General features: G+C 36.8%; 1 protein-coding gene across 3 annotated transcripts in view; it reads left to right on the top strand.

Annotated features, from left to right (window-relative positions):
• NOL4 (nucleolar protein 4) overlaps positions 1–24,083 on the top strand; it is a 181,126-nt gene extending 157,043 nt beyond the window's left edge. For all 3 annotated transcript variants that reach the window (XM_016195941.2, XM_016195944.2, XM_016195942.2), the window contains one exon: positions 22,160–24,083. In XM_016195941.2, the coding sequence (XP_016051427.1) occupies positions 22,160–22,353 (194 nt within the window). In that variant the 3' untranslated portion in view covers positions 22,354–24,083. The remainder of the gene's footprint in view (positions 1–22,159) is intronic.
• Positions 24,084–27,691: the final 3,608 nt, after the last annotated feature.

Genomic DNA, 27,691 nt, shown 5'->3' with positions numbered 1-27,691 from the left:
CAGAGACTTCATAGCATAGAAAGGGTGCCCTTCAAATCCTTCATTAGCCAGCCTCCATTTGTTTGGAGCTCACTAGGGTCTGCATGTACCCAACAATCCAAATTTTCAAGTTGGAGTGCTATCAAAATGACAGCAGTTACAATTTGTATAAAGAGTTTATTCAAATTAGCCAACTGAAAGGGGAAGCAAGCAAGCAGCCAGTTCTCCCCATTATTATCACATCCAGTTACACAGGACTTTAGACAGAACTTCCTGATAGAATGAAAGTATTCCAAAGAGGGCAGTTGTGGTTTGCTGTGGTTATCCATTGGATCTCTCGAGTCTAAATTATATGCATAATATGTAAGCTAACTACTGATGTTTCCTCTCCATGAACTCCACTGGGCAGACTTTTCAGTTTGTTTTTCAACTCTGGTATAAACTGGGCTGATACACAGACCGAAATCTAACAAGACAAAATTGTGGTAATAATGACCATAATAACTAACATTTATATGGCAATTTGTTTGCCCAAATCTTTACATCCATTATCTTCTTTATTCCTCACTAATATTCAGGATTTGTGGCTATAAAGATTCTTTGGATACTGGTCTATAATTATGAATTTAAGGAAGCTTGGCCATAAGATTCACCACCACCCTAAAGCTAGTTCATGATGGTCTCACTGGCTTTGTGCGTTGATGGTGCTGTCCCTAGGCATCAACATTCTGAAATGTCACTCTTCATTTGAAATTTCCAAAGAAGTGCTTCTGTTCATTTACTGTCTTCACTTCTCAATCCACTCTGAATGGCTTCCCCACCATTTTACTGGAATTGGTCAGGTTAAGTTTATCAGTGATTTCACTTATTGCCAAACTAAATATATATTTTTTCCCTTTACCTCGTTTTCCATAACAACACTTTCATGTCACCTTGTGCTCCTAAGATAATCCTCCTGCCAGCTTCCTGGGCTTTTTCTCTATACTCATGCCCTTCCGTGCTGGGATTTTCATAGCACCCTCCCCTTGTCCCTTTAATCCTCTTGTTCTGTACACTGTTCAAAGGAGAACCAACTCTTATGATTTCAGTTGTAGAATATGCCAAAAGCTGTGTATCATTCCCATGCTCTGCCCTGAGCTTCAGATTTTCTATCCAGTTGTCTACCAGATGGCTTGGCCTAGACATCCCAAGAAATCTAATATTTATTTTAAAATGAGTTATTCGTACTCACACATACTCTTGCCTGTTTACCGGGTTATCTCAGAGGACTGCCCTCTCCTGCACCTAACTCATTAGCAGCTCTTAATGTTCTCTGTGATAAATTTCTGGTTGCTTCGCCCATTAATTGTCCTTTCTGTATATTCCCACAATACCCTAGTCACATCTATTATCTAACCTGTCTGTTACGTGCTCTTTTCTATATTAGATTGTGTACATTTTGAGGGCAGGCAAGGTGACTTTTGTGACTCTTACATCACCACTGTTAGTAAGTAACTGACTTACCTTAGTGCTCAATGAATATTAAATGAATAAATGAAAGATTTGGTGAAAAATTATTCCAATAAAATACTGTACCACTTTGGCAAATTTAACTAAATCCACTCATCATGGGAATAATAGCTGAAGTTGAAGATGTCTTTTGCAAGTTTGTTCTCTTTTAGTACCAACACCCCCAAAATGCATAATATTGGAAAAAGACAAGTGTTTCATATCAACATTTCAGACATATTTTGAAATACAGAAATTGTTTTAAAAGAAATGTTTACCATAGTTACCAAGGGAACTGGGAATGTGCCCTTTTTTATCTTTTCCTCTCAATGACTTGTTCTGGCTCACTAGCCACATGCAAAGAATTAGTGCAGATGTGTGGGGAAGGAACCATTGTCATTACACTCCAGGAGACCAGCTCAGTGTCTCTGTTGTCCGAAAAATGCATAAGGTCTGTTATGTTAAATTGTGTAGGTGATTTTATAGAGTAGAACCTAAAATTGAATCATCAAAGTTAAGCAATCCCCTCTAGTTACTTTGTACGTCCTTTATACAATGGGAAGATCTACATAACATTATGTGAAGAAAGGTGACTGTGTAACTAACTGAAGTCAACATAATTGGGATTATGCATTTATTATATTTCAATAGAGTTCCAGTGAACCTGGGTGAGTCGTCAAAGCACATTCTGTAGCAGTAAAATGTCATTTGTATCTGGAGATTTTTCCATCCTGTCGAACTTGTGACTCTTCTTAGCCTATTTCCCTGTGTGTGTTCCTTTGGTGACCTCAGTCAGAAGATTGTCCCACTTTAAACCCTACTCCTTTGTATTGTTTTGTTTTCCCTTTCTTTCAAATCTAAATTTGACATCTGGGCTATCCAATGCAATAACCACTAGCCACATGTGGCTATTGAAACTAAAATTAAAATGAACTAAAATTTAAAATTTAATTCCTTAGTCACACTGGGACACATTTAAAGGGTTCAGTTGTCAAGGTGGCGAGTGGCTCTGTATTGCAGAACACTGGTTCTAGACTCGCCTCTTCTCACCTCACACCTTTAGATGGTTTTATTATTGCAGAAAACCTTTCTACATTTATTACATCTGGCTCATTACATCTAATTATGTATGAATCATTCACTCCTCAGTGAAATAAGTGAGGTCAATGAATAACCTTATGGAAAGTTAAATGGTGGTTCTTAAATAGTAATGATTTTAATTCAAAGTGCTCTGCTTTTAAATAACTGTTATTTTTAGGGTTCTAAGACTTGCTAATAAGTTGCAATACAGGTATTTAAAACCTCTTTGACATAGGCTGGGATTACTTTAAAACTAAAAACTGTCGACGTAAATAAAGAGGTAAAATGAAGCAAGCTAAAAAAAAATGAGTTTATTCTGGAATAGCAGAGGAATTGAGACTGAGGACATGCAATCTGTAAAGCTACAGGCGAGTCCACTGAGACTTTGGGGTCAGCTGTGTTTATGGGCAGGGAATGTAAAGAAGGGAGAGTTCAGTTAAAAAAGTTAGTCTGTTAAAAGAAAAAAATTTAGGCAAGCTTTGAAAATTTCCCAAGGAGACACACACAGTCCAGTCACACAAAGCTCAATTTAGCTCATTTTGCAAGACCAACCCAGCCAGGTCATTTATTTATTGCTCATGCCTCTAGAAACCATAAGCAAAACTTTCCAAGGGTGATACGAGGCAACCTCTATCATTTAAGAAAACTCCAGTATCGTCAGTTTTCTGTAAATCAGGTAACCATGGGAAATCAGTCCTTCAGTCCTTCAGTTTTGTCTTCCCGAGGGCACACATGTGAGACTTTTCATTTATTTTTTAAAAATATGTCTTCATTGATTTCAGAGAGAAGGGAGAGGGAGACAGAAACATCAGTGATGAGAGAGTCATTGATCAGCTGCCTTCTGCGTGCCTGTTGGGGATCGAGCCCCCAACCCCGGGCATGTACCCTGACCGGGAATCAAGCCACGATCTCCTGGATCCTAGGTCCATGCTCAACTGCTGAGCCACACCAGCCGGGCTACATTTCCATTTTAGATTGACATTTTTTCACAGAATGAAACCAATTTTAAAATATCATTGTGACAGAACTTAAAATCATGTGATATTTAGAGGAAGCAAACCCAAACTTTTAATTATCGGAATTTATGTTAACCTATATCATTTTCCAACAAATGATTATCTGCAAAATAGAATGCAGCATCTTTCATTTCATCTGACTGAGCCCTCAAATCTCACCAGTTTCTGTAGGTCAAGGAGTCAGAAAGGGTTCTGAAAGGAGAGGTGAGTGGCCCTGTGTTTTCCCTGAAGAGCCGAGCACATGTAATTGGTTTTGCAGCTCAATATTGATCAGCTTTTTCCGGCAGCAGCTAAGAGCCTGTTCTCTACAATAAAATGGATCTTTATGTTCTCAAGGTCCTCTTGAGAATTTTGTGTTGTGCCTACTCTCTGACGGGGAAGAATGAAAAGACTCCCTCAGTATTCTGGGCCCTTTCTTCTTGAGCCTGCTGGTATACCACTCGGGGGCTTTCCAGGCGGCATGAGTTCATTATGGTTGGCTTTTCCTTATACAACCTCCTTTGAACTTTGACACGTCCTCTGGGAATCTGTCTGAACATGTCTGTTAAATTTTACTGGCCTCACCAGCCCTCTGCTACTCAAGAGGGAGCTCTCTTGGGGAATTCAGAATTATCACACCCTATATGGAAAGTGAATTAGCCATTTTCTACATTTCTCTTTCCTGGGTTCAGGTACTGAGGCACCTTCCTGAAATGGGTACCAGTCTGCTCCCCAACCCTCACTTAGAGACCTGGGGTCTGTCTGCCTGAATCCCTCCAAGGGGGTAGGAAGGCCAGAGTTGCCTTTTTTTTCTTTCTCTTTGATGTAAAAATTTTCAAGTGCCAAGTACAAAAACAATAACAATGCTCATGTTTCCTTCTGTGATCTCCAGGTACAGGGTCATTTTATCAGAGGAAAATGAATCACCTTTCCCCATTGCTATTGGGAGTGGGGTTCTTGGGGTACCACTGGAATAAGCATTTCCGGAGGCCCCCACGGGAGAATGAATGTGGCAGGAAGCTTTATTTGCTTGAAATTACATCCCTGGGTTTGCAAACTCCCAGTTCCCTTAGTCAGGTCATAGAAGAAGTGTAGCTGGGGTTTCAGGCACGCCAGAAGCAAAGCCAGTGTCCAGAGTTTCCTTTCCATGTTGGAGCCGGGTCCAGTGTAGCATCAGGCTAGTTGCAGTCCACTGTGTGCGGGGTCCACGTGGCCGTGGGCCACACAGGAGAATGCCAGGAAGCCAAGCGTGAGCCATGAGTCAAGAGCAACCAAGAGCATAAAAGAACGAGTGTCTTTGTTTAGGGGATTACATATCCTAAATTTCTGCAGGCTTGTAGTGGCCGTGCCCATTCTGGCCAACCAGCTCTGTCCCCAGGTGTGACTGACAGGCAGGCGCCTTCCCTATGCCATCCCGACGTTACTGGGCATGCATCTATCTTCCCTGTGTGGTTCCCTCCCCCAGTGTTTGGCAAGGAACATGCCTATAATGTCTGGCCTTCTCTTTGCTCCTTTTCTATTATTAATAACTAGTTAATTACAATGGTATCAATTTTAAATGACATTTAGCTCTTCACTGACACACAGATGCTTTTTCTGAAAGCCCTCCTCCCATCCACGTTCAGCTGCTGGAACTAGTGGGAGTCCACACAAGTGCACTCTCTCCTCCAGCATGGCTATTTGGTCCACTCACTCAAATTCACAATTAACAAATAATTACAAAACTAAATGTGCAGTGACTAACATTCTGGACAATATCTTAGTAGTCTTAGGGAGAAACTATTTCTGGTAAGTTAAACCTATTAGGGAATCTAATCCTCTTGAGTACTCTGAGTGATTCTAAAAATAGCTTGTACATTAGGACTTATTTTCTGGTGTCCATTTCTGGCACTATCAACTGCTCGTAGTGTTCCTTGGGGCAATGTTGTAGGGATTATCATGTTTTCTTAACACGTTGTTCCTGAAAAGACATTCATGAATGCAGGTCATACTATGTTTATTTTTGGTGTGATCTTTGAAAGCAGACGTATGTTTTTTTTGTGTGTGTATTTTTAATATACCCACCTCTTTCTTTTCTCACCTTCCACAGGCCATTCTTTTTCCACTACTCTGTCCAGCTCCGATGATTTCTTGTTTCTTGTAAAGTATTAATTTGCATTCAGTTCAACTTAAAAAGAGAGGTGAGAATTGAGAGGAGGACATTAACCTCTATGGACATGCATCCACCCTGTCTGCCTTCACATACAAGGAAATATTGTGTCTAGGTTCATAAAAATCACTCTGCTTAACTCTTAAGTCTCTTGATTTAAATATTTGGGAAGAAGTCATTGAGGGAAGGCAGGCGCATACATTCTATCTCTAAATACTGCTTCTTAAAACATTTTAATTGAGGTATAATTGCCATATTAGTTTCAGTTGTACAATATAATGATTCAGTACTAAGTACACTGCAAAGTGATCACTACAAGTCTAGCTACCATGTGTCACCATTCAGTTACAAAAAATTTTTCCTGTCATGAGAATTTAAGATCTACTGTCTTAGCAACTGTTTAATATGCAATGCAGTATTAACTAGTTATCATACTGTACATTGCGTCATGACTTATTTTATAATTGAAAGTTTGTACCTTTTGACCCCCTTCACATCTTTTGCCCACCTCTACAACCTGCCCCTAGCAACCACCCACCCTTTGTATTGTTTTGTTTTCAATTATGTATGTGAGATAAGTCAGAGAAGACAAATGCCGTATTATCTCACATAATGCCTTCAAGATCCATCCATGTTGTTGCAAAGAGCAAGATTTCCTTGTTACAGCTAATACTCCATTGTGTGTGTGTGCATGTGCATGTTTTCTTTATCTATTCATCCATCGATGAACATTAAGGTTGTTTCCGTATCTTGGTTATTATAAACAATGCTGCAATGAACGTGGGCATTGCATGTGACTTTTTAAGTTAATGCTTTGATTTTCTTTGAATAAATACTCAGAGCAGGAATTGCTGGATCATATGGTACTTATGTTTTTCATTTTTTAAGGAACCTCCATACTGTTTCCATAATGGTTGCACTAATTTAAATTCCCACCAACATTGTACAAGTGTTCCTTATCTCTACATCCTAGCCAAGACGTATCTCTTTAACAGCCATTCTCGAGAATGGCCATTTTAACAGTTGTGTTGATCTCTCACTGTGGTGGTTTTGATTTACATTTACCTAATGATAAGTGATTTGCGTATGTTTTTATGTACCTGTTCACCATGTGTATGCCTTCCTTGGAAAAATGTCTATTTTATTTCTCTGCCTATTTTGTAATCAGATTGTTTAGTTTTTGTTATTGAGTTGTAGTAATTCTTTATATATTTTTGGATATTAGCCCCTTATTAGATGTGGTTTGCAAATATTTTTCCCCATGCCATTATTTGCCTTTTCTGTTGCTTTGCAGAAACTTCTTATAGTTGGATATAGTCCTAAGTGTTGATTTTTGCTTATGCTTATTGTGTGATATTCAAAAAATGATTGCCTGGGCCAATAGCAAGGAGCTTCTTCCCTGTGTTTTCTTCTAGGAGTTCTGTGGTATCAGGTCGCATGTTTCATTCTTTCATCTAGTTAGTTAATTTTCGTGAGTGGTGTAAGATACGTTTCCAATTTATTTTCTGCATGTGGATAACCAGTTTTACTAACATTTGTTGAAGAGAGACTATCATTTTCCTATTGAGAGTTCATGACAAATAGTTTACTGTAAATGTGAGGGATTATTTCTGGACCCTTGATTCTGTTTCATTTGTTGGTGTGTATTTTTATGCCAGTACCATACAATTTTAATTACTATAGCTCTGTATTAGAGTTTAAAGTCAGGAAGTGTGATGCCTCCCATTTTATTCTTTTTTTAAAAGATTGTGTGGAACCACAAGAAGACTCCAAAGCTAAGTGTAAGATTGTTTTATGATTTCTGTGAAAAATGCCTTTGGAATTTTGATTGTTGCATTGTATTGAATCTATAGATGGCTTTGGGTAATATGTATGATTTCACAATAATAATTCTTCTGATCTATGAACATGGGATATCTTTCCATTTGTTTACATCTCCGTTTTTTAAATAAAGGCTTGCAGATTGCATTGTACAGATATTTGACTTGGTTAAATTTATTTCTAAATGTTTGTCATTGTGAATTGGACAGTTTTTTCAGATTTTTTTGTTGGTGTACAGAAATACAACTGATTCCTGGACGTCGATTTTATACCCTGTAACTTTACTGAATTCCAACAGTTTTTTGGATCTTATTTTTAGGGTTTTATAATCTGCAAAGAAGTTTTACTTCTTTCTTTGTGGTTTGGATGCTTTTTCTTTGTTTTGCCTAATAGCTCTTGCAAGGACTTACAGTACTATGTGAAGTAAGAGTGAGCTCCCTTGTTCCTGATCTTAGAGGAAAAGCTTTCATTCTTTCACCATTGTGTATATTAGCTGTGGGTTTGTTCTTTATGGCCTTTATTATGTTAAATTATGTTTTTAAATCAATGTTGATTTTATCATGTAAGCATGCTGTATTTTGTCAAATGCTTTTTACGCGTCTATTGAGATGATCATATAAATTTTATCCTTTATGCTATTAATGTGACATATTTATTTGCATCTGTTGAACAATCCTGGCATCCCAAGGATAAATCTCACTTCATCATGGTGCATAAATAACCCTTTTAATGTGTTACTATTTGGTTGAGAATTTTTGCATCTATATTTCCAGGTATATTGGTTATACTTGTAGTGTCCTTATCTAGCTTTAGTATCAAGATAATGCCTGCCTCATGAAATTGGTTTGGACATGATCCATACTCTTCAAATTTTTGGAAGAGTTTGGGAAGGATTGGCATCGATTCCTCTTTGTGTGGTAGAAGTCACTCTTGAAGCCATCTGGTCCTGTGGTTTTATGTACTGGTATACTTTTGATTACTGATTCAGTCTCCTTTCTTATTGGTCTATTCAGATTTTCTAGTTTTTCCTGTACATTGTATGTTTCTAGGAATATATCTGTTTCTTCTTCTAGGTTGTCCAGTTTGTTGGCATAAACTATTCACAGTAGTCTTATTATCCTATGTATTTCTGTGATATCACTTGTAATGTCCCTTTCCTTTCTGATTTTGAGTCCTATCTTTTTCTCTTGGTGAGTCTCGCTTAAAAGTTTCAGGTTTTTCTTCTTTAAAAAAAATCCCATATTTTCATTGATTTCTCTTTTTCTGGTCTCCATTTCATTTGGTATTTGTTATTTCCTTCTTTCTGCTAACTTTGGGCTTAGCAGTTTTTCCCCCCTAATTCCTTCGGGTATAGTTAGAAACATCTCAAAGAAAAACAAAACAAACAAACACCTATTTTTTTAAAACTATACATTTATTGCTATAAACTTTCCCCTTAGAACTGCCTTTGCAGAATCCCATAGGTTTTTGTATATTGTTTCCATTTTCTTTTTTTCTTGTATATATTTTTATATCCCTTTTTCCCATTGTTTATTCAGGCATGTGTTGCTGAATTTCCACATATTTGTGGATTTTCCAGCTTTCCTCTTTTTGGTAATGTTTAGTGTTATACCATTGTGATAAGAAAAAATAATTCATATGATTTCAATCTTCCTAAATATACTAAGACTTTTGTGTGTTTCATAATATAATCTATGCTGGAGAATATTCCATGTGCACTTCAGAAGAATGGATAGTCTGCCTCTGTTGGACGGAATATTTTACAAATGTCTATTAGTTCCATTTGGTCTCTAGTATGGTTCAAGTCTAATGTTTCCTGGTTTTCTATCTGTATGATCTACCCATTGCTCAAAATGGGGTATTGAAGAGCCCTGCTATAATTGTGTTAGCTATGTCTTTCTTTAGGTCTACTAGTATTTGCTTATTATATTTAGGTACTCATTGGATGCATACTTATACCTTCTTTATGAATAGATGCATTTGTCATTATATAATGATCCTCTTTGTCTCTTACCATTTTTTGTTTAAAGCTAACTTTTCTGTCCAGTGTAGATATAGCTAATTTCACCTTTCTTTTCTCCATTTGTGAACATTTTTACTATCCCTTCACTTGAGCCTCTGTGTGTCCTTAAAGTTGAAGTGAATCTGTTTTAAACATCATATAGTTGAGTCTTTTTTAAAAAATCTATCCAGATATTCGGTAGCTCTTGATTGGGTTAAATCCACTTACACTTAGAGCTATTATTGATATGTAAGGACTTATAAATTTGTTTTTTGTATTCCCATTATTTCTTTTTCTCTGTAAGTTGGTGACTTTCTGTAGTGGTATGCTGTTTCCTGTCTCTTTCTTCCATCAATGTACTGTAGGTTTTTGATTTGTGGTTACCATAAGGCTTACATAAAACATCTCAGACAAAAGAGCCCATTTTAAGCTGATAGCAACTTCAACTGCTTACAAAGGTTGTACCCTTTTTTACTGCCCATTTTCATATTTTTGATGTCATTAACCTCTATATTTTGTATTCATTCAATCAGAGTAACTACTTTTAATCATGCGATTATCACCCAATGACAGATTTAGAGTTCTCTAAATCTGAGTGTATATTTACCTTTACCAGCATGTTATATACTTTTGCTTGTTTTCATGTCATTGACCAGCCTTCCTTTCAGCTTGGAGACCTGATTTCAGCATTTCTTTCATGTCAGATCAGGTGTGGTAGTGATTAACTCCCTCAGCTTCTGTTCCTCTGGGAAGTCTTTATTTTTCCTTAATATCCAAAAGATAACTTTGCCATATAGAGTTTCTTGGCTGACAATTTTTTCTTTCAACACTTTGACTATGTTATCCCACTGTCTCCTGTAGGGTTTCTGGGGAGAAGTCTGCTGACAGCCTTCTGGGGATTTCCTTTGTATGTTAGGTACAATCTTTTCTTTCCTGTCTGCTCTTAGAATTCTTTACTTTCGATTTTTTGTCGGTTTCACTGTGATGTGTCTTAGAGCATTCCTTTTTGCTTTGAGGTGACAGAGTAAGATACTATTTTTTGTGAAGTTGGATGCCCAATTATCCCCCCAGGTTTGGGAACCTCTTTCCCTTCTGGAATCATAATTCTAATACATATTGTTCTTTTGATGGCATGCCATAGCTCCTGTAGACTCCATTCTTCTTCGTTCTGTTCTCAATGGGTTGTATCAAAATTTCTGTCCTGACTTACTCTGTTTTCCAACTACAGATGTTGTCTACTGCAATATTCATTGACTTCAGCTCCAGAACTCCTGTCTGGATCTTTTCTATGATTTCTACCTTAGTAGTAAACCACTTTGTTCATGTATTTTACCCCCTATTCACAGAGTTGTCTTTCTGGGTTTTCTTGAAGTTTGCTGAATTGATCGGCTAGGTTGCAAAACATCACACCTCATGTTCCTTTGCTTTGTGTTGTTGCTCTCACATTTCCAGCTATAGACACCTCATGAAATCTTTACTAGTTTCCTTCAGGGGAGATATACTTTTATTGTTGCTGTCGGGGTTTTCTCATTCTCAGTTTTGTAGAAGGTAGCACTATAGTCCAAGCCTGTGGTTTCTCCCTTGCCCACAGACCCTTACCTGTTTTAGTGATGGCTCTCCATTGACTGGACTTTCTCTTGATGTTACACACAAGAGCATGCACGAGGAACTGGCTGCAGAGGTTTTTAAATGATTGCTTTATGTATTCTGGTGCTCCCAGGTTGGGTACATATGTATTAATGTTATGTATTCTTAATGGATTGTCCCATTTACCATTATAAAATGTACATCTTTGTCTCTTATTTTTCTTCTTGAAATGTATTTTTCCGGAGATAAGTATGGTTCTACTTGCTTTTCTCTGGGTGACACTGCTATAGCCACAAGGCTGTAGTCATGTCCTCACTGTTGCTACTGGGCTCCACCACAAGCATCTGTCCCTGTCCTGCTTTTCCTACGTGTCCCAATATGCTAAGCAGACTGAATTATAGATGTCCAATTAGTTGTAAATTTAAGGGGAGATATGAAAGGGTCGTATCCCTTTGTCATGATGCTGACATTACATCCAGTTATGTAAATATGTCATATATGGAGTCCGTTATATCCTATAATTTTTCTGTCAACCTACAGTGAGTTCTGTAAGATTAAAATACATGCATAGAAATGTCATAGAAACCTACCATTTTTTTAGATTACTGATAGTGATGAGAATATTGGAAAGTAGCTAAAAAAGTCTCTAATTTTGTTCTTTAAAACAGTCAGTGAGACAAATTATTCTATAAGATGTATTTTAAGGAGTTTTTGCTAAAAAATTATTACCTACCATAATAAAGACCAAGCTGAGAGTCAGTTAATATTACTATATTATAAAAATGTAACACTATCAACTTGATTGTTAGTAATCCCAATTTTAAAATTTTGTTGGGATTTATATTTTAATAACAAATTTTTACAAAATCATCACATACCTTTAGATAACGTTACATGTTTCATTTAGAAAAAGTTACAGTAATCCCAATTTCAGAGGTATTATTACTCACTAATTCACGTCTTACCTCAGTATTTCTGCTAATTCACATCTTACCTCAGTGTTTCTGCTATGGTTGTTGTTATCCCACATTTTTAATCACTAGAGTATAAACACTATGTGGCTGTGTGCTCAGTATCTGGGAATTTTAAATAATTCCTATTACCTTTGAGCATATCAAACAGAAAGCAACTCTTATTAAACATTAAAAGTGATATACCAGAGGGGAAATTATCCTGAGTAAGATATGGATGCGATGGTTAATTTTATGTGTCAACTTGACTGGCTATGAGGTATCCAGACATTTAGACAAACATTATTGGGGGGGGTTCTGAATGAGATTAACATTTGAATTGGTAGACTAAGTAAAGGAAATTGCTCTTTCCAATGTTGGTGGGCCTCATCCAATCAAATGAAGACCTAAAGGCTAGTACCTTGAGCTAGAAAGTAGGTATTTTCCTGCTATTGGGCTTGAAATGAAGTATTAGGAATTCTTGAGTCTTGAGCCTGCCAGGCTTCAGACTAGAACTTATATCATCACTTCTCCTGGTTCTTAGACCTTAGGATTTCAACTGAAACTACACCATCAGCTTTCCTGGATGTCTAGCTTGTCCACTGCTGATACTGAGACTTCCCCAGCTCTATAATTGAGCGAGCCAATGCCTTACCACATTTATTTTATACACACCCTATTGGTTCTGTTTCTCTGGAGAATCTTGACTATATTTAAGTTGATATAACTCACTGTTAAACTAAATCTTTAAACTTTAATCCTTTCCTGAATCCTGTTACTATTGAGAAATTAAGACAAGGTTAGGATCCCATTTAAGAATATCTCACATTTATTGGACTATTTAACAGTCATAATTTCATTTCATTTATCCTGCTCTAATAACACAAATAGACAAGAATAGTAGTATTAGTCACATTTTACTTGACTCCCGGGATAAATGATTTGCCCAAAATCACGATTTGCATATCTAGAAAGTTTCTGCATTAAGACTTGAACCCAGGTTTTCCACTTGCTAGTTTTGATCTTATCTTTTCGTGTGTATATTAAATGAGATTTCATCATTTGGAGATGAAAGCTGTGTCCAAGTCCAAGTGAGTTATCAGTGTTTTACCACACGGGAGTATTCATTTAACTTACATCTGTAAAGTATCTTCAAACATTTCTGGAAATAAATTGAATAAATTTTGCAATTGACATTTAAAATGATGGCTTATTGGTTTTTTGTTCCCTTAAAAATGGAACAAAATAAAAGTGTAAATGAATAAAAAATATCTAGTCTTTACTGAGGGTATTATGTTGATCCTTGTTACTATACTTCCTACTAATCTATGGAAATCATTGGAAAGGTAAGACTTTAACAGTGGCCCAAAAGAGTCAGAACCCAATAGTCCAAACAAACAATTTGGTATTTTTACCTCAGTTCTCTAAAAAATAATAAATGTACACTTTTGTGTTCTGGTTTTAGGAATTACTTCCTGTTACTTAGGGGAAAATGATACAGGTATATAAATACATAAATAATACAATTAATTACGCTCTCATGTAGTATATTTGATTCAACTAAGGTTAAAAAGTAACTCCTCTCTCCCCTTCTCTACTGCAGTATTTGTGTCTTTTCACACAAGCCAAAAGTAGTCAGAACACAGAAGCATGCTCAAATTTCTAAGACTGCTGGGGCAGTGACTCACGCTTTTAGGTCACCCTACAGTTTATCAGCATAATTAATCAGGCCTCTACAAAATACTGAATTTGAAGTTCAAATGGAAAGGCCACACACTGAAAGGCAGTTTACAGAGCTGAATACCAGAAATTAGCAAATATAAATAGACAAAGGGCTGGGAAGGCAAATGGGGAAAATGTCAGTCTTTTCAAATTGCTTGTATAGAGATGAGAACAAAAATGCTGAGATGTTTACAGTTTTTCTCTTTGAATAAGATACAAATGGATTAACACAATAGGAATAAAAATATGAAATACAGAGAGACCTGATGAAAGGAAAATTTAATAGATGGATTTTTAAAGGCAAGTCAAAGAGATTTACATTTTGAAGTATATAAAGACTCAGCTAAATTTGTCTCAGGACAATCAGGTATGATTTATTAAAAATGTATGGGATATTGACTATTGTAATCTAAAGCAAACAATCAAAATTGCCTACAAATCAACATGGGAATGTATTATGATAGAGATGTAATTCTACCTGTAATTGCTGTCAGTGTTTGATTTTTAGTTATTCTAGAAAGAAGACATAATTTGTGGGTGATCTATATATTCTTCTTTTCTCCAGGCCTACTGCCTCAAACAGCTACTTGGCCTTGACAGTGACCTACATCTTGGTTCTTGTGTTTTCTTCAATGTCTGTAGAATATGTATACCAGCAGCTTGTTACAGACTGTATAGACACCCTGTTTCTTTGTCACCTAATGTTGATTAATAAGTGTTTATTAGAGAAGAGTAAATGTAATGACATCAAGAGGAGTACAGTATTTGATGGCACAATTATTAGAATTACAGTAGGCCTAAACGGGTTTATAAGTGGCTTCAGTTTGACACAGACCTCAGTGACAACAAATATTTCCCACTGAACTATAGCATTTGACCATCTGTCTTACTCAAGCCCCTAAAGGTGGTATTAAGAGAAGGACTGGGATAACTCAATGTCTTGTAATCCTTTATTTGTTAAAGGGCAAATTCTTAGGTAGGTGCATAAGTCAAATGTAGCCCTAATTTAATAAAACAGACCCATACAAAATAATCTTCTAAGAGTAAAGGAAATTTTTATACATGTCAAAAACTGTCTCTTAAATAAAGCTTTGGAGCATAAAAAACTTACTACCTTATAATGAAGGGAATCATTTTTCAGAAAGTCACAATTGTCTAGCAACTATGTGCCCCAATAACATAACCTGAAATTAATTAAAATTACACAAAGAAATTGACACATCCACAATCATAGCCATTGACTTGTAACACTTCTCTCAGAAACTAATGGATAGAGGAAAACATTTAGATTTTAAAAATAATTAAAATTTAATCTGGCTATATCTAAATCCTACCCCCAACTATCTGATAATACACATTCTTTCAGACATATTGACCACCTAAGCAACTGATGACAACCAGAGAATTACTAATACACTGATAAATATTTCTGAACACAATGCTATTATTAATGAAGATGAAAACACTACATATTTAATTTGGGGGATAGAAAAGTGGTTGTGGTACACACATTAGAAAAAAATAATAAGCTAGTCATTTTAACTCAAGAAGTTAGAAACAGAAAATGTAGACTACGGAAGAAAATAAATGGAGAAACTAAATAGAAAACAAAGAAGCAATACAGAAAACCAAAATCAAAAGCAGAATTTAAAAATATCTGACAAGACAAACCAAGAGAAAGGAGCATAAAATAACTCAAAAGAGAGACAAGATAAAAAATTAAAAGATTAATATCTTTATGCTAGTAAACCTGAAAATTTAGAGAGATAATAGTGATAACTATATAACTGACCAATAGACAATAAAAAGAATAGCTATTCTAAATGTACCTTTAATGATTAAATTGAATCATTACTGTAAAAATCTATCCATTAAAAAATCAGACCCAGATGGTTTACAAATGAGTTTTACTCAAACTTGAAGGATTAGATAATTTATCTTCATTTCACACAAACAGATTTAAAAGAGGGGAAAAGAAAAGGGAATGAAAAGCACCCTGGCTCATTTTGTGATGCTACGGTAATCCTATCATCCAGAACAGTATTAAAAAGGCAAATTATATTGCAATCGCTTGTGAATATAAATGCAACTTATTAGCATACTGAACCTAGTAATGTGTATCTGCTGTAATCCAGGCCCTATGTTGAATGCTTCATATACATTAGCTAATTTAGCCGAGATACTGAAGATTCATAGTTAATTTCTTCACCCTTTGGCAGAAGAGTATGAAAATATTAATAAAATAGCTCTATAAAACATCTGATCAAATATAAAATGAAAATGAGCCTGCAATCAAAGTAAGTTTCCAAGCGCTTCATGTATTAGTCAGGGGAAGTAATTCACTTACTCATGGTGAGTCTGTTAAATTGTTTGATCACAGTGGCTGAAGGAATGTGTCCAGGGAAAATAAACTTGTTTGACTGTTAGCATTATGGAAAAAACAGTGCTTGAAGAGTTGACGAAACAGATACTGACAATATCAATAGTTAATTTAAAAAAGCAATTTGACTGATTTCGTGGTTTTCCTTGTCTTTTGATAAGTTGATGTTACTGATACTACTTTCCTGTTTTTCTAACAATCAGTGTCTGAATAGTATGAATGAAATAACTAGCTGAAAATATTTGCAAAGATAAGAAAAAAACTAATTCGGTACAACTTGAAGTGAAATCTGTTAGGAGGCATGAAGCAACAATAGGCTTATTTGGAAATATTTACAAAATTTGTGTAAAAAAACTTGCATCCATCATGGTCTGTTGAAACAGTGTCCACTTTAACTTCATTTGTTCCCATTAATTTCATCATCATCACTTCTGTGAAATTTTACCAATAGAGTCTGAACGTCCTGATTTGTACTACCACACAGCAGTCTGATGAACTATTCTCATACTTTATTATCAAACAATGAATGGCTTTGGAAATTCAGCTACAGAAATGAAAAATTCTTGATTTAATCTAAAACTACAAGGCAAAACAATGCTTTTATGGGACGCTTTTGCTGTACTAAAGTTATTTTGCAGACGACCAACATTGTTTGGTCACAAGTAATGGCTAGCTGCCTAATAAGCACCCCATACTGTCAAAGTTTAAGTAAGACATTAGATCTCTATCCCCATACAAATTTCTAGTTTATATATTTACTGAGCACACATTACAGGCTCAGCAATGTTCTTTGGTCCTTGATGCAAGAGCATAAAGTAAATTCCCATATATTTCAAAGTTCTTTTCACTTTTCTATTGCAAACTTCCAGCTTAACCTTCAATTGGAAGTAATTAATCTGCAATGCAATTCTAAGAGAAAAGTTCATAGCAATAAATGCAAACCTCAAACAAGTTAACTTTACACCTCAAGAAATAGAAAAAGAACAAGCCCAAAGTTAGTAGAAGGAAGGAAATAACAAAGATTGGAATAGAAATAAATGAAATAGAAACTGAGACCAATGAAAAGATCAATGCAACTAAGAGCTTGTTTGTTGAGAAGATAAACAGAATTTACAATCCTTCAAGCAGACTTGCCAAGAAAAGGAGAGGACTCAATCAAAAATGAGAACCTATTATAACTGATACCACTGAAGTACATAGGATCATGAGACTACTATGAAAAATTACATGCCAACAAATTGGACAATCTAGAAGAAAATGGGTAAATTCCTGGAAACACAAAACCTACCAAGACTGAATCATGAAGAAATAGAAAATCTGAACAGAATGATTACTAGTAAGGATATTGAATCAGTAATCAAAAATCACCCAACAAAACCCCAGGACAAGATGGCTTCACTGGTGAATTCTACCAAACTCTTCCAAAAAACAGAAAAGGAGAGAGCACTTCCAAACTTATGAGTGAAGGATTACCCAATACCAGATGAGGCTCATCGTGATCTCAGGTACCCAAGCTGATAATCAGAGGACCTGGTTTCAAAGAGTAACGCAGGAAGGATGTTGGAGTAGACTTTGCAAACATGTAGTCATTGTTTCTGGTAACTGCTTTTTCTTCATTCGTGGACTGATGGTCATTTATAAAACATGCTTCGAGTCAGAGGAAATCACTGCTACCCAACTCTAAGAATTATGGGGCACATAATTAACCAGGATCAAATTGAGGCTCTAGCCATGAAGGAACCAACAGCCATGGCCTCAGTATGATCTTATATTAAACCTGGACATCTCTGGGCCGTTGGGCCATTTATAGTCTCTTGAACATTGTTAAATAGAAATAAATTCTGGCTTAAAATAAACAGTCTGATCGCGACTTGGCTATAGCCAGCACCCCTCAGTCCCTACACACCACACCTCTGCTTGCTCTTCTTGTGGGGACATTTCGCCTCCTCTACCTAACTACTCAAATCTCCTCTGAGCTGGGCCACAGTGACGCAGGTGGAAGGACCAGTATCTCTTTATGGCTTTCGACAAGCCAGGGAACCTGTACGGAACTCAGTTTCACCTACTTTAAAATGGGACTAGTCATCCTGCTCTACTGTCCCCACCCAACTGTTGAGAAGCTCCAAGGGGGACAGTCTGAGTCCCTAGTAAGGGGAGAATTGCTGGGAGGCACCTTAAATAATTTGTCCATTTGTGAATATTTATGTTTCATATATTTTTGCTTCCCTACCTAACCAAATCACTTTGAAGTTTTAAATACTCATCAAAAATAATTCCTTGTGGTATTGATTTATACACAATCCTGATCCCCTACAGATCCAAAAGAAAGATAATGAAGTCAACTTTCTTCCAGAAAACAAAGTAACAGAGGTATGAAGAGCGACTAAATTATAGAGCTATCTATATAGTTGCTTGTGTTAATAATGATCTCAAAAAAGTGGAAGCCCCGTCTTAGTTTGGAAGCTTATACCATGGAGCCAAAGGTGGAGAGTAATCCATGAACTGCAGTGCAGATTCCATTTCCACAGATGCAACCAACACGGATGGAAAACATATGAGGAGAACAAAAGTTACCTAATTGCTGACATCTCCCCACAGTTAGGCCGACAGTGGTGGCATCTGTACAGAACAGGTACAGACTTGTCATTATTCCCTAAACAATACAGTATAACAACTATTTGCGTAGCATTTACATTGTATCAGGTATTAAGTAATCTGGAGATGAAGTATATGGAAGGATATGCAAATACTATGCCATTTATATAAGGGACTTGAGCATCACAGATTTTAGAATCCTCAGGGGTTCTGGAATTAGTCCCCCACGGATACCAAGGGCTGACTATTTGAATAAAATAACAATGTCTCTTACCCCAAGAAGAGCTGGAGCCCTAGTCCCACCCTTTCTCAATTCCAGTTAAGGGCACCCATCAGCAATTTGGCTTGGCAGCAAGACCATCGCAAAATGTTACACCTTCGAATGAAATAGCCAGGCCACCACGCTCTAGAGATCTACGCAGCGGAGAGGGAAAGCCTTTCTGTTTTCTTTCATTTGTACTGGTACTGGGATTCCTGAATGTTAAGAAAACAATTTAAGTAGTTCATGTCATGCCATGTCATAATGCTTTATAAATCCACTCAAAACTTTCCAAATAAACTAATTGCTGTTAATGATTTGCTTGAATGCTTGTTCAGCAAACTGTTGGCAGGTGTGACCTCCCTCCCCCCCTTCCAGCTCGTTGTGTATCCCAAGTTTATAAGATGAACAAACGGAAGCGAATTCCTGCTTTGAGAGGCCGCAGCAGAAGTGGCTATCGGTTCCTCTCAGGTGCCAGTCCTGGTGCACTAGCCTTGTCTCTGTCCTAATTAAACTCCCAGCCAGGAAATCTGCCTCCTGGCTGACAGCAGTCTCCCTTCAGAGCAGAGGGTGCAGGGGCTGGGTCTTGACCTACCTCCAGGCCTCACAGAGAACTAAAAGGGTAAGAGAACACCCCGTTCAGTCCATGAAATGAACGCCGTGTACTCCACAAAGGTGTATGTTTAGAAAAATCTGTTGCGATACTTTCAGTTATAGAATCATTGCAATTTTGAGCAAGCCTTTAGTTAAGTGCTTAGTTATATTGTATTCAAGGATTTTACATTTATTACTCACTGCAAATTTAGTAATTATAGCAATTAATGAAAGATAAGAACTGTAACACTGAACACTTAGGTATACAGTCAAGCCTTATAAATAATCCAACAATTACTGATGTCTGAATTAGAGATTTTTAAATAACTACAAATTTATTTGTCTGATTAAATTTATTGGGGGCAACATTGGTTAATAACAACAACGATGTATAGTTATTAATATGATTAGATAGAGCATTATATAATGTTCTAGATAATGTTATTTCAGGTAGAAAAGTCTATAATATGACATCTGTATATTGCACTGTGCGCTCACCACCCAGGGTCTAGTCTCTGTCCATGGCCATAAGTCTGACCCCTCTTCATTCTTCCCCCACCTGTTTCCCTCTGGTAACCACCATACTGTTTTCTGTGTCTATGAACTTGTTCTGTTTGCTTATTGCTTTCTGTTTTATATCCCACATATAAGTGAAATCATATGATTCTTGTCCTTTTAAAGTCTTAATTTCAGTCAGCTGACACTCAAGATCCATCCATGTTGTCACAAATGGCAATATTCCATCATTCACAGACCAATGGCATAGAACTGAGAGCCCAGTAATAAACCCACACATATGTGGGAAACTAATTTTTGACAAAGGAGCCAAAAACATACAATGGAGAAAGGAAAGCCTCTTCAATAAATGGTGTTGGGAAAACGGAAATATAACTAGACTGCTACGTGATAGCATACACAAATATTAACTCAAAATGGATTAAAGACTGGAATATAAGACCTGAAACAGTAAAATATATAGAAGAAAACATAAGCATTAAATTTATGGACCTTGGTCTCAGAGGGGTTTTTGTGAACTTAACCCCAAACCAAGGGAAGTAAAAGCAGAAATAAATGGCACTACATCAAACTAAAAAGCTCCTGTACAGCAAAAAGAAATCAAAACAAAAAAGTCGCCAACCAAATAGGGGGAGAAGATATTTGCGAACAATACCTCCAATAAGGGGCTAATATCCAAAGTACACAAAGAACTCATACAGCTCAACAAAAACAAACAATCCAATTAAAAAACGGGCAGACCTGAACAGACACTTCTCCCAAGAGGACATACAGATGGCCAACAGACACATGAAAGGAGCTCAACCTCTTTTCTGTAGCTATGGAACTGGCCCATAAGGGAAATGCAGACCACAATGCTGCCACCTCACGCCCGTTAGAATGGCTCTTCTCAGTACAAGTAAGCGTTGGAGAGATTGTGGAGAAAAGGGAGCCCTTGTACCCGTCCGGTGGGAGCGTAAATCGGTGCAGCCGCTATGGGACGCAGTGCGGGTCCCTCAAGAACAGAGCTAGCATGTGGCCCAGGAATCTCTCCCCTAAGCATCTACCTGGGAAACTTGAAAACACTTATTCAAAAAGATCCATGTACCCATGTTCACTGCGGCATTATTCATAGTGGCCAAGACATGGAAACAACCTAAGTGTCCTTCGACGGATGGCTGGATAAAGAGATGTGGTGCATATATACATAAGAAATGATGAAATACAAATTATTTGTAAGTAAGAACTTACAAAATGTTGTCAAAAAGCAGACATCTGACTTGGTTTAGATAACATGTAAAAAAAAGTTTTGATGCGCATTTTTGCAAATACAGAAGGGATGTCAACACCTAAAGCAGTATTCCAAGTCCAGTTTCTTTGTGGCATTGTTTGCACTAATCATTTACTTACTGCGACTCCTAAAGCAAACTTCCTTCGAATATGTCCACATTTCTAGTCATAGTCAACCTAACCGAAAAAAAGCATTGGTGTGAAACAAAAAAGTACCCACTTCACGTCCATATTGTGCCACTTAAAAGTTGAACTCTAAACATGTTAATGAGCTCCTCAGACTCTGTAATGCCAGTAATGCTGAATTACAGATTCCTCAAGCAAAAGAAACAATCTAGGATGTTTCAACTTCTGAATTGGCAGGCTCTAAATTATTTAACAAATAAGGCAAATAAAAAACATTTGTAATTCATCATTTTACAGTAGTACAGAGGAACTTCTACACGTGGCAGGTAGGCTTAAAATTGAATTTTCTTAAAAGCACATGTTAAAGAGACAGTCTTTCCTGTCTTTCCACAATGAGAGGTAACTGCCAAAAGCCAGACAAAGATCCTAAAAGAATTCCCAGCCTCTCATTTTGCATCAAGATCCTAAAAGAATTCCCAGCCTCTCATTTTGCATCAATGCTGCTCATTAGTCTTTCTGAGAGACGTATTTGATTAAGGTATCAGCAGCTTCTCACGAAAGAATACATTCATTAAGTCAACAATTTATGCTCATGTTCAACGTACTAGAACCAAAATTGTGCCTAATTTCATGATAATTTTTTCTAGGGCCCACCGATCTCAGCATGAAGAGGCAGTTGGCGACCAGCTCAGGCTCCTCCAGCAGTTCAAGCTCCAGACCCCAGCTGAGTCCAACTGAAATCAATGCAGTGAGACAGCTTGTGGCAGGATATCGAGAATCGGCTGCATTTTTATTGCGTTCTGCAGATGAACTGGAAAATCTTATTTTACAACAGAACTGACTCAAATGACAATCCGATTCACTGAGGTCTAAGTTTGCAGTTTCCACTAATGACATTTTGATTTCCCAGCAGAGATGCTTCTGGTGTCACTGCGCAGTCTTAAGAGAAACACTTCCATTATGCCACACTGTCCTTGATCCATACAGTGATGTGTTAAGGTGCTTCAAAGGAACTGACCTCTGAAGTACTTGAGATACCTTGTGTCCAGCCTACTGCTTTTTGTTTTAGTGTGTCAACATAACTATCTGGGGCAAAAATAAAACTAAAGGCTGTATATTCCTAATTCAAGGATAAAACTGAAGAAGCTTGTGGTATAAAAAATAGTTCAAGATCCAACTGAAATATTAGTGGAATTTGCTACTGACTTATTGGACTGAAAGCTGCAGTATCTGGCAAAAAAAAAAAAAAAAAGCCAAAATTTCTTCTTGCTACAGGTTATAACCATGAAAAGGATCTTGTATTTTAAAAAATATATATGTAATTTTTATAAAAAGAAAACTTGTTTTTCATTCAAAATTGTCATTTTTACTTTGGTAACTTTTTCATAGGTCCTAAAAGAAAACCGTTTTGAGAAACTACTGTAAGTACCTTTTCCACATCCCTCTGCCTTCTCCTCTTTCCAAATTCTTTCTACAAAAAAATAACACATGACGCTGGAGAAAAACCCTCGCCTCCGTTCTTTACATCGTTTTTGTAGGAACCACTTCGGGGAGAAGCCTGCACTTCTGCACTCAGGCAGGTCCCCAGCATCCCACGCAACACTGCAGCTTTACCAGAGAGGTTTCCACCACACAACTTTTTAATATTAAAAAGAGACATATCATTGAGGGGGGAAGATCACACCTTGGTTTCCCACAGCTCACCCCAGATTGCCGCTGCTATCTTACAGGCACCCCTCTAAGACAGGGGTGTAGATGGCTGAATGTTCAGAGGTTGCAAGTGACAATCTGAAAATTTGCACTCGTGTGTAGTTTAGTTTTCATTTCTCTATTTCAGACATAGTTTCCAAAAAGACCATTACCTCTCCTGATATGATCTGTGAGATTTACAGTTCTAGGTAAAGATGATGTAACGGACTGTGGTGGCTGCAGCTGCAACTTACAATGAACTGGCCCCTCCGATTCCCTGTCCTTTGCCCTTCTTTCCGATTTTATAGTGTGGGTACACATAAATGGTGTTTTCTTTGTGCACTGAGGCAAGCCTATTTTTAAGATATTTAGGGAGTCCATCAGTTTATGCTTCTTGTACAATTTTTTTCTGTTGTTTAGCTTTGGTTGGATTACAGATTCGTTGTGCATTCCTGAATTTGCCTTATTTCATGTAAAACTTACGTCATTCAGTTTTTGATAATTCAGTTTTAGGCATCAGTGATATTTCTTATCTACTTGTTACATATAGTTTTTCAAGTAATGACTGTGATTGTGACCAAGTAATGTGCACTTTTTCTTGTAACTGTGGACATTGCTATGCTTTTTTCTTCTCGTGTTTCTAGAATTACTGTTCCTTACAGTTACGTAAACAAAAAACAAAAAAAAATTTTGTGATACTGTTGGTGAATATAATGTGAAAATCTAATTGAAATATGAGTATTTTGGAAATACATAGATGCACAAACATCTTTTAAGATGTGAGTTTAGAGTTTGCTTATTTAAATGAAAATTCAAAAACTGAGGGCTGGCATAATTTTCTGTTTTGTTGGGTTTAATAAACAGATTTCTGTGTTAAAACAATGATTGTGAAACCTTATACACTTTCTGAATGACCTAATATTTAACTTTCAGCAGTTTGCTTTTAAAGCAGGAAACGATATTTTATACCTACATTTAGCACAAAGTTGATAACCCAAACTTGTCCTCGGGAATATCCTAAGGTGCCAGGGTCTCCACATTCAGTCTAATCACGTATTCCAAGGAGGAAAGCAAATCAGCAAAACCAAGACATGATATTTCATTTGATTATTTAAATCTGATTTAAGAATTTATCTTTTATTGCTCATTTTTACATGAATAACCTGGTTCTTTTCGTCACTTGAATTTAACGTGGAAGAAACATACCTGCTTTAAGTGATTGTTTTATGCTTTGGGTTTTGTGGCAACAGTGTCTGAGGCTTCGACATGATTGCTGGCTGACAAAGGAACGCTCAGGCCTGAGCTCAGCATATACATAAAAAATCCTTAATGGGGATTGGAGAAGGTAAGTTCCAGGAAGGTGCTCTTGTTTTTGTTAAATATGCGCCTTCAATCGTAACTTTCACGCCTATCCACCAAGGACTAAAATTCCCCAATGTCCTTGCTTTTCAGGCATTTACCTAAAAGAAAGATGGTGCCAGGACTCCCATCATTTCCCTGGGAGAGCCCAGGGCCCAAACTGAAGCACCGGTGTGTTTTCCTTTTCATTTATGACTTGCACCTGGAAACACCCTGGTCCTTTTATACCCTGTCACAGGAGAAGAGAGATTACACCCCCCTTTATAAGGCATTTTGGAAAAACTAGCTGCAGGTTCGAATTGTCATTCAAATGAGTGATAGAGAATTATCATAAACACAGAGATCAAACACAAGTTGTCACGTCTGCCAGTTAGCTTTCTGTACAACGGAGGCTTCTTGTCACATATGTTATTACTTTATCACACTTAAGAAAACACACCTTGAAATAACCACAGAATACAAACAAGCAGTTCCTGAGTTTTCTTAAATTGTGTCATTTAAATAAGACAGCAAAAAAGGGCATTCAGCTATAATGATAACCACTGTTTACAGATTACTTACACAAGGAAAGGCGTTTTTATTTCCTTTACTTCTCACAATAACCCCAGGAGGTCTGATAGCCACAGTTCATTTTACAAAGGTGGCTCTAGAGGTGAGGTAACTTGCCAGGAGCACAGAGTGAGAGCTGAAGCCATCACCGACCCCAAGCACACCTGATGCTGGAGCCCACGCTGGTCCCTGCAGTCGGCTGCCTCCCAGGCCCTAAATAATTACATTTGGCGCGATGCCTCGGAACCAGGTCTTTATACTAAAGTTTAGCGGTTTTATTTGTGTAGATAAATAATAGTCTTTAAAAATGCACCTGACATCAAATAAAATGACTAAACACAGTTTTATCCTGCTTGGAGAGGTTTAATTTCCTTCAAATTATGTTCTCTACAAATATAAAGAGCAACAATAAGAACCACCACTAATGAAAGTCAAATACATAAAGCATGAAAAGAAGGCAGTGACTTTTTAACAATGATGGGTGCCAGTAGTGAATCCGGTATAAAAAGATAAAAGGGATCATCCAGCTGAACCCAGGAAGGTAAATTCAATCACCTGAGATTTTGGTCTTAGACACTATACAGGTGCTATCCTGCTATGGTAATCAATCCTGATACCATGAATACAAAAGTCATTCAAAGATTAATCTTAGCATGACAAAAATACTTTCTAATTTCATATGGCCCAGGTTACGAACTTTAGTTCATAGAAAAACATTCCAAAAATAAAGCAGGTAAACATTACCACATTATCTTATAAAGTATGTTCAGGATGCAGAAATTTGGTAAAGTAAGAAATGGGTGCAAGCTAACCTATAGGAGCTTACTATATTTATTATAACTCATCCCTTCTTGAAAATAAACTTTTTGGAAAGGAGATAAAATGCTATTGGTAGAGTAATCTATCTTTGGCTTGAGGGTCAATCACATTTAACTTTTAATTTTCTGATTACAAAGGAAACTTGGGAAATACAGATAAAGGAGGAAACAATCCCAGCATCCACAGAGAACCATGAATAATAATATATCTTCCAGTTTTTTATCTAAACAGGTATGTGAATATTTTTGTTTTATGTTACTGTATATGGTGTTCCCTCATCTGCCTTTCTAACCTAACAATATACCATGGATATTTTCCACATCATTAGGTATTCTTATTAAGTATTATTTTTAATGGCCGCGTAGCATTACACTGTATAAATGTACCTGTATTAGGTTTTCTATTGCGGCTGTAATAAATTACCACAGACAACATGAATTCACTGCCTTCCAAGAGGCTGGAAGCCTCGAGATGTTGGCAGCATCCCTTGTTGAGTACATTGGGCTCACAGGGATTAAAAAATAAAAAAAAAAGATAACCTCTTTATTTAAGGTCAGCTAATTAGCAACCTTAATTCCATTTACAAACAATTATATATTTGATATGTAACAAAACACTGACAGTTCTGATGAGGAGGATGTGGACATCTGTGGGGGGGCATTATTCTGCCTGTTACTTTACCTTAATTTCCTTTAAAAAAAAAAAAAAAAAAAAGTATTTCTCTGTACCCAGCTGTATTTGCCCATTTACCTGCAGTAAAGATCCTAACTCAGCAGCAGGAACATTTTATAAGAATTTTCTTCTTTATAAAGTATATGGTTCTTTTGGAAATTATTTTAATGGCTTTTTTCTCAAATGTTTCACATTCCAATTAAATGTAAAAGTAAATATGGTAAAAATACAGCTAAATCTTTCAAGGGTAATAAAACAATCGTCTCTGGATCCCTTCGTCCACTTTGATTCTTAGGTGGTTCTGCCCAAGGCCATTTCTGAGGTATGCCTGAGAAGGCTCCGACTCAGTAGGCCAGAATGGGCGGCCGGAGGATCTGAAGCTTAATTAAATTTTGCACACAACCCAACCACATTCATAGAATTCCCACTGGTAATTACCAGTAGTGTTATATTTACTCTGAACAATTAAAACATATTTAACATTAGATGTTATTAGATGATGTGTCTTTTAGAGGGATCTGGCAGTAACATCTACTGAATTTAGGATAATCAATTCAGTTTAAAAATTAAACCTTTTTGCTGTACTTTGTTAGATACTTTATTTACATATTAAAAAATACATTTCCCCTCATTTACTTTGTTTCTTTTTCCTTTCAAAGGCTATCCACTGAAAGAAGAGCTGATCAAAGATAATTCAAGACCCTTTTTAATGCTATGAGAGGAAAAAAAAAATACAATAAAAGCATAGCCCACAGAGAGCAAATGCTATTACTACAAGTGTGGGATGCTCACCCCCCGCGACTGTTTCTATTTCTCAGATTCTTTGGTTATTGGGGAGTGGATTAGATTGGGCTGTCCATGGGAAATGTTTTTAACGTATTTAAAGCACTTGATTGCAATGAAAGAACAAGTGGCTAGGAGATTCCACAACAGATTTATTCTTAGCACCTTTGCTGGTGAAAGGATTCCAAGGTCTGCTATGAAGTAAACCCCATGGAAGAGCAGCCCTCCCAGCTCATTTTTGTTTTATTAAATTGATTGGGGTGACAATAGTCAATACAATATGAACATACAGGTTTCAGGTGTGGGTT

This window comes from Miniopterus natalensis, chromosome 7, assembly GCF_054644295.1.
Source record: "Miniopterus natalensis isolate mMinNat1 chromosome 7, mMinNat1.hap1, whole genome shotgun sequence".
Taxonomy (NCBI): Eukaryota; Metazoa; Chordata; class Mammalia; order Chiroptera; family Miniopteridae; genus Miniopterus; species Miniopterus natalensis.
This window is presented reverse-complemented; position numbering and strand designations above follow the sequence as displayed.